General features: G+C 35.4%; 1 protein-coding gene across 1 annotated transcript; it reads left to right on the plus strand.

Annotated features, from left to right (window-relative positions):
• The first annotated feature begins 2,377 nt into the window (after nucleotides 1-2,377).
• LOC137032378 (lysozyme C, milk isozyme) lies at nucleotides 2,378-4,779 on the plus strand. The gene is made up of 4 exons (XM_067404134.1): nucleotides 2,378-2,558; nucleotides 2,652-2,825; nucleotides 2,970-3,030; nucleotides 4,659-4,779. The coding sequence occupies exons 1-4, from the start codon at nucleotides 2,378-2,380 to the stop codon at nucleotides 4,777-4,779; spliced, it is 537 nt and encodes a 178-aa protein (XP_067260235.1).
• The last annotated feature ends 3,948 nt before the right edge of the window (nucleotides 4,780-8,727 follow it).

Genomic DNA, 8,727 nt, shown 5'->3' on the forward strand with positions numbered 1-8,727 from the left:
GTTTCTTCTTCATCCACCCAAACCAAACAACCAATCTTCTTTTTAGGCACTACATTCACCAAAGCAGCTTTGGATCAAAATGTATTGTGAAAAGCATTATGCCAATAAAACTTAAAAACAAACTCAATTACTACACTGGACAGGCTTTCCAAGTAAAGCATCACTGTTCCTACATAAAGCTGCACAAGCCTTTGACACACTAATGTAAGCTGCCAACCATTAGTGTAACAATGCTGAAGATCAAGTCTGAATTGAATTGGATAATTCATAATGATCTTTAATTTGGGTTGGTTGAAATAATTTCTTGACTAAAACCATTGTGAGTTTCTAGAAACTGCTATTGACAAATGACAGCGCCTTGCCCAAAAAAGTCTTTACAATGAATCTTCAGGTTCACACCACCAACAGACACACCCAAAGAAATGCTATACCACACTATAGTGAGGATATAAAGCTTTAAAAAGAGACTTCTGTCCTTGATTATATGTCTGTTGCAGTCATGCAATATCCACTCCAGAAACACTCACAGCTGGACGTCTTTTGAAAGAATGACCTGAATATCACATCACAACATGAGCCGGTTTTTAAAATTATACAGGGACTTAGGCACAAGACTGTGCAATGCCAAGGCGGTTGGTTTGGGTGGATGGAGAAACCTTGGGAGGAACCAAAACTCAACAGGGTGAGACTATCTTTCTCTGACATAAATTTAGACCAAAAAAAACAAAACAAAAAAACATTAATCTCAGTATTACAGGTGGGATGAACCAAAAGTTAAGGTGGAGCTGCAGGTGGAGCTGACTCTAACATATATAAGTCTGATGGGTCAGAGTAAGAAGGACAGTGAAGACTGAGGAACAATTCAAGACTCTCATTCATTTTTATCTCCAACAACAGAACGTCTGGTAAGAGTCATTTTAATACAGTTCTTCCTAAAGCTTGATTGCAGGTTCTGTGATCAAACTGGTATGAAATGCCTCGCTGGTTATTGTGATTATGCAACAAATATACAGTATAGTTCATTTGGGGTTGATAAGATTAACTGTTTTTGAAGGGTGTCTCTTTTGCCTAACAAGGCTGCATTTATTTGATCAAAAATACAGTAAAACAGCAATATTTTGAAATATTATTACTAATGTAAAATAAGTGTTTTCGATTTGAATATATTTTATGTGATCAAAGTTGAATTTTCAGCATCATTACTGCAGTCTTCAGTGTCATGTTCCTTGAAAAATCATTGTAATATGCTGATTTGCTGCTTAAGAAACATTTATGATTATTATCTATGTTGAAAACAGTTGTGCTGCTTCATAATTTTGCTGAAACCATGATACACTTTTTTTAGGTGATGAATAGAAAGTTCAAAAGAACAGCATTTATTTGAAATTGATTGTCACTTTTGATCAATTTAAAGCATCCTTAAAGTCCCAGTGAACCGGAAGTTGCAAACGACTTTTCTCCAGTGTTGTGACATATTTCCAAGTGAAACAGAATATTGAATAGAGGGCAGGGTTTTACTTTAGCGCTCCTCCTCTCCATTTCTCGCTCATAGCAGACTAACGGTCGGAGGGGAGTGGTTTAAGCGATTTCAACCCATGCCGTCAAACTGATGTCATTAGAGAAGGGGCACCGTTGCAGAGGGAGGAGCATTTTCAGATTTTGATTAAATATTACAAAGCCAAACAATTTTTTTTGTGTGAATTGACTTGCACGGATGAATTGTTCACCACAAAACTAGCAATTTGAGCTAACAAAATAAATAAGGTCAATTTTGATTTCATGTGTACTTTAAAGAAGTATATATAATTAATTAGTTTGTTTGCATGATTACAATAAAATAATGAGCCATTTTAATGGGCTTCTGTGCATTATGCCTGTGCAACCAAATTAATATAAATACAAATTTCTGTCATGAAACTGTAGATGGCGCAGGCTGATTGGCTCTTAACTCACTCTCCTTGAAATCACATCATTCTCTAAAGGGCACAGCTGATTGGTTCCTGCTGTATCAGTAGCCAGTGATCTCGCTGCTTAACCTTGGTCAGCATTTGCAGCACGCTTTCAGAAACCCTCCACCTTCCCCAGCTCCACCTGTATAGATCTGACACGGGTAATTCATTTGCACTATATTGTACAGCAGCAGTAGGCTATGTCTTACTTGCTCACAGCAGCGTGTCGTGTCTGTATTGGCAGCAGCAAATCCTGTACTTGCTCTGCAGCAGCAGATCTATTCCACCAAGACCAAACATATCAACACTGTCATATCTATTAACATGCCAAACACTCCGAGAGTTTTAATGACAGTACTATAACAAAAAAATAAATTTCCTTTTATCTCTGCTTTTACTTTCCTGTGTTTAACCACAAGAAATCAGAGATGAAGAGCGTTCTCTCAGTGAAGATGTTGGCAGTGTTGGCTCTGGTTCTGCTGGTGTTTGGTGCGACTGATGGACGGATTCTGAGTAAGTGTGAGCTGAAGGAGCAGCTGGAGGCGGCTCAGATTCCTGTGATTAGGGCCATGGGAAACAAAATGACCGTGGATGATCTCATCGCTAAACGTGAGTAACAGATTCTCTTTTCCATCTAACTTCTGGTCACCATATGAAAGGTTTATCAGCCTCACACCCTTTATTCCCTTCGTTCTGTGGCAGTTGTCTGCATGGCCAGTGCCTCAGGCTTCAACACCAGCTATGTCAAAGCCATCACCACCAAGCCTAAGGCACCTGTAATCCAGCAGCTGTACGGTGTGTTTCAGCTCAGTGATCAGCTGGCCTGTGATTCCGGCATGAATCCGTCACTTAATGTCTGCAACATGAGCTGCTCTGGTGAGAAAATGCCGCATCAATCATAACACAGAATAATGTTTTATTATTGTTCCTAAACAATGTTTTGTGAATTTCTGGACTCTGCCAGATTCCTATGACTCTCTAAACATTCAGGTTTTGATTGTTTTCTGTTTTCACCAATAGCTTTGATTGACGATGATGTCACAGATGACATCGCCTGCCTGAAGACCATGATTAGCAGCATGTAATTAGCACACACACTATGGACACTGCATTGAATGATCTAGATGTCATTTCATACACTGAAAAAAGAAATGCTAACTAACACAGTATGAAGTAAAAAGACTAAAAAGTATTTTCTTGCAAAATATACTCCAATAAATTCTATTTTATTTACAACTACAAATAAAAAGTATTTTAACAGTTTAGTTAGGCTACTGGACGGCATTTGGGCAAGAACACATTTGAAGAGAAAGTTAAATCTAAAAGGCATCAAAAAGCTTCTACACAGCAAAATCAACTCTGCTCAGATTACATATGGTCCCTCCCTACTTAGAGTTAAAGTAATACTGAAGCAGAGTTAAAGTTAATGAAATAATTAAGTGAATAATTAAGTTATGATTAAGCATCAGTGATGAACACCTGATGTTAACAAGCAGAATCATGAAGAGAAAAACAAGAACTACAACTGACTTCAGCCACAGCCTTAAGGCAGGAACACACCAAGCTCGGGCAGTTTTTGTTCGTTGGCCAACTATGTTTTCTCAGTGTGTTCTGCACAGTTGGTTGTAGTTGGTCCTTGTCTGCATTTTTCAGGCTGATTCGACAAGTTGAATCGCCATCGAAGCTCGTTGGTCCGTCGGGCCATCTGATCATTCTGATTGGCTGTTTAGCTACAGCCACCTGCTGGTAAGGAAAGGCATTTTATCTTGCGCAGGCACAGAACAGACGTGCTACTTGGCCATTGGCTGTCGAGTGTCGGTTTGGTGTGTCAGGCCGCTGCCGATGTGAGCCAACCCCACAGTCTGCTTTCGTCGCCAATAGTTCGTCGGCGTCGACTTGGTGTATTCCTGCCTTTAGATTAATTCAACTGAAGATAAAAGATCAACTGAAGATGCTGTGTATAAAAATGTGTACAACATACAATCTTTCAATGTAAGTATTATTACATTCATAACATGTTTTCTTTCTTCACAGTAAACCTAAACCTAAAATCACTCTTCCACTTTTAACGTAAGTTGAACTTTAAAATAATCAATTTATGACCCTTTATAATTTTATTTGTATAATTTTATGTCTCTTTTTTCATAATAGTGAGAAGGATTTTTGCATATATTATTTATAAGTTTGCTATCATGTAAACTCATTAATAAATAACAATAAATAAAATAAAATATGAAATGGGTTCAAGTTAGGCACAAATAATATTTTGCTTTGTGTTAATAATATATTTGATTTTTCGTTTATTTATTAATATAGTTATTTACCTCAAATATAACTGCATTAAATTTTTAAAGGGATAAAAAAATGAAAATGTTGTCATTTACTCATTCTCATGTATCTATGTGATGTAACTGTATGAGTTTCTGTCTTGTGCTGTACACAAAAGATGTTTTGAAGAATGTTGGTAAACAGACAGTTGACGGCAGTCATTGATTTTCATAGTAGGAAAAAATAGTCAATGGCTATCATCAACTGGCTACCTCTATTCTTCAAAATATCTTCTTTTGTGTTCAACAGACAGGTTGAAGACAGAAAAAACTTGAGAACGAGTAAATGATGACAACATTTTAATTGTTTGGTCAATTATCCCTTTAAGAAGTAAAATAAGGCTTGAACGGTCAAAGTGTGATTGTCTTTTGTGCTTTACAGGTTGAACACTATTTTGGTGAAGGAGTGTCGCTCTGTGGTTGCCTCTCGTTATTTCGCTGAGTGTCTGACTGCAGTATCACCAATGGCTGCAACATCACCACTGGGTGAAACAACAGCGTGATTTTACTCTTCTGACCTGCTGTAAAACTGTAGATTTGCGAACAATACCACGTCTGATCAGCTGCATGATTTCTGTCAATCTAAAATCATAACAGTCAGATGTTCCCATAGCAACTGCTTTGATTGAATGGTAATGAGGTCACTATGATGGTGGAGGGACCAGTGTGAGTTTAAATATATAAAGGCTCTGAACAGAGGGTGCTTGTGCATGAATATATGTTATAGTATTGCTGTAATAATGTAAATGTTTGGTTGCATTTTAAATTTCTGTCGACAATTGTAATAAAACTTTCTCTGTTCCTTGAATCGTGCTGATGAGTATGTTATGTATTATCATTATATATGATGCTGTGTATGGTATATGATAAAGTCTGTGAAGAGAATGCTTGTAAAAACGATGGGAGTGCATGTTTGCTGCAAACACTGTGAAAGTGTGCTAAAGTACAACAAGCATCTGTCACTATCCATCAGTCTCACCCCAGTCAAAAAGCCACTAAATTATAATAGGGGGCATTTCTAGTCTCAAAATTGGAAATATACTCGATGCATCTAAACACAGAACATCAGACATCTTCACTGATGAACTCAATAAAGTTAACCTGACAGATAGCATTAAAATAACATAACAGTAAAAACCTACGAAAAAATACTTTAAATATGATAAATATATAATAAAAGTTTAGTCAAACATCGATGACGCTCAGAATGGCCACTAAAACATTTAGTGTAATGGTAACTTAGGCTATTTAAATTATTATATAAAGTATTAAAGTCTTAGTACATAAATTAATATTAGGAGTTTACCATACCCATTATGTATACTTCCCTGAAAATACAAGCTAAATACTTATATTCATGCATAACACTTTCAAAACGCGTATTTTTTGACATATTTTGCGCAAAACGTTGCTTATATTGTGTAATTTATATGTGTAAATTATGTGCCTTACTCTGAAGTTGACAATGACGACAACACTATCAACACGGTTCACTCCGGTACAGTTTTCAAAAGCAAAACTAGCGCGAAAAAGCATTGAGAGGAAGACGAACTTGACGACTTGAATCAGCTGGTGCGAGCAGCGCCCTCTGTTGGTGGAGTGAACTCTCTGCTTCTCTACCTTTCCTGTCAAAATTGGTGTTATCTAACTTTTGAACTTGTTATTAAAAACACTGGGACATTTCAGGTGACATTTCCAGACAGGTACAAACCACCAATAACAGGCACTGTTCCTGGAAAACAGGACGTTTGGTCACTCTAATATAGACTGACCTGTTCCCCTGAGATCTTGCGTGAAATAAAAGAGTTTGGGTTGTCGTATGTGAGTGTATAGGCGGTTTCATGACACTGTGTGTCTAGTATGAAACATTGCGGTTTGTTTTTTTGTGGAACTGGGTGACACAGCAAGTTCTGTATACAGTAAAATACAATAGTGATTTTGTGCATCTTTCAGACAATCAAGAACCCATCTGAAGAGTCCTCTTTGTCTCAATGGGAATTGAATATCATGTACAGGTTATGCAACACCTCAGAGAATCAGAATGTGTAATTACTAATAAAATACATTTTATATAGTAAATAATAATAATAAAATCAAATAAGGGGTGTTTCTTATGTTTTCAAGGGCAGTGCATTCTACACAAATTTATAGCTATTTTTAAAATTACAGTAAAAGCTGCCAAAGCTATTTTTTGTATGATAATTCATTTAAAAAGTGCTATTTAAATTAAAATAGTATTCCTTATTATAAAAACACTAGTATGTTTACTTGATTTTAACCAAAATGTTGACTTTACTACAAATTTGTAATTGTTGCTGAAATTTTAGAACAGATGGTTCCCATAACTAATGTAATTTGAGTAAAATTACAAAAAAATTTCAAGACATGCCAAGACATCCCTCCACACAGTGCAGAATCACACGGACTGAGGATTCAACATTATGTTTGCAGAGTGGATCTACTTTGGTGAAATAAAAGTAAAAGCTATTCTTGCTGTCTATTAATGGCTTGTTTACTCAGAAAACCCAAGTTAAGATCAATTAGTTTGATGTTGATTTTCCTAAAGAGTTTTTTTTTTTTATATATATACTTACCATGATGGTGATTCATGTTCCCTTTGGTTGGGCACTTGGAACTTTGTTGAAGACTTTATAATTCTCTCCATTTTGGTGTAGCCATGCATCAATAAATCATTGTTTGTGGTTTCAAAGGAAGAGAAGTAAAAAAAGGATAATTTTTAAGAGATGATCTGATTTGTGCTAACACTATGTTATTAACATCTTGTTAAACTTTTAATTGAGTATCTGTAACAGTAGCTTACAGCTAACCACTTGAGCCACACACAGATCTCAACATTCAGCATGCAAACCACAACAATTGTGACAATAAAATTGTATTTAAAGTAAATTAAGTACTCTCTACAGTTCTTCTTTTAGTTAGTACTCTTAAGTGAACTATAACAAAGCTTTTGTCAGTACAACATACTATTCTTCTTTCACTTTACTTGAAGAAAATGTGGAAACCAATTGCACAGTTTTTTAAGTCTACGTAGCATAAAATGGCAGATTAAAGCCATGTTGAGAATAATAGTATTTAAGGTGTTTGCAGAACACAATATAACACTGTTAGTTAAATGGAATTTCTTGTGTAATGTTACTATTAAATCTTAAGTAAGATTAGTAAATATTCTAGAGTATGTTAATTAGAATTGACATTAAACTAACTTGATATTTATTACTTAATTTACTTGGGAAGAGTTAGATTTCTTTACTTTTAATAGATTATTAACTTAACTTCAGTTTTCCCTTTAAGTTTGCGTTGCAAAAATAAGGCAATCGGTTTCCAAACTTTTTTTAAGTAAACTGAACATGTTAGAATTTACAGTGTAAGCTATACTGTCACTATATTGTTCATCCAGACTTTTTTTTGTTTGTTTGTTTTGTTTTGTTTAATGAAGGGTAACACCCGTTTTCATTGCTTTGCCTTATTTAAGTTTTCTTTTCAAATCTGGATTAGCAGAATAGGCTTCAACATAATGCCTTATGGTTGCAAAACCTGTTCTAGCCCTGAATAAAACAGTGATCTAGGGCTAGTTCTGGTTATGATTGTGAATTATGTAAAATTTAATATATAAGAGATTTATAATCAGGTAATTAAAAAAGGACTGCATTGTTTTAAGCTGGCTTGACAGAGAAGTATGTCCATTCTAAATGCCGATCCTCCCAAAGAAAAAAAAAAAGAAGAAAATAAAATCAGGATTTAATGATTTGGAGTGGCATGAAAATGACACCCTGTGTAGGGATTGACCAAACATATCATCACCTTTACTTTACATACACCATCTTTGAATAAACCATCACACACACAAACTCTGACTCAGGAACACTGCTGACACAGTTAGGATCTTAACATGACAACAACTGCAGTTTTTGCAGTAAAAACTGGTACAAAGACGTGTTGTTTTGGCCAATTATTTTATGTTTAAGAACAAGAACGTTTTATGTTTAATAACAAGATTGCCCAGCACTACTTAAATTCAATATGATAATTCAGTTTGTTACAAGGTAACTGAAAACAGAAAATACTGTTTTAAAACTCCCCAAGACATTTTGGTAATAGAGGATGAGGATGAAACCTTGGGAGGAACCAAAACTCAGCAGGGAGAGCCCATCATCTTCTGGTTCATACATGTTTAAAAAAACATTGACAAAATACAGATAATGCTGGGATGAATCAACAGCACAGGTGCAGCTGTAGGTGGAGACAAAACTAACATATATAAATCTGATGGGTTACAGACAGCGAAGACTCTCATTCATCTGTATCGCCAACCAACATCTGGTAAGAAATTTAAATATAATTATACTATTGATTAAAAAAGTATTTGTATGAAGCTTGATTGAGTTTTAGTGGCAATTTGTAAAATGATTTATCCATGATTTATTTATTCT

Source organism: Chanodichthys erythropterus, chromosome 12, assembly GCF_024489055.1.
Source record: "Chanodichthys erythropterus isolate Z2021 chromosome 12, ASM2448905v1, whole genome shotgun sequence".
Classification (NCBI taxonomy): domain Eukaryota; kingdom Metazoa; phylum Chordata; class Actinopteri; order Cypriniformes; family Xenocyprididae; genus Chanodichthys; species Chanodichthys erythropterus.

What these genes read in the sequence shown, in the direction of transcription:
- LOC137032378 (XM_067404134.1), top strand. Translation starts at nt 2,378, where the DNA reads ATGAAGAGCGTTCTCTCAGTGAAGATGTTGGCAGTGTTGGCTCTGGTT. An exon ending in CTGCAACATGAGCTGCTCTG is followed by an intron (nt 2,826 to 2,969) that starts GTGAGAAAATGC and finishes TTTCACCAATAG; the next exon opens with CTTTGATTGACGATGATGTC. An exon ending in AAGACCATGATTAGCAGCAT is followed by an intron (nt 3,031 to 4,658) that starts GTAATTAGCACA and finishes TGTGCTTTACAG; the next exon opens with GTTGAACACTATTTTGGTGA.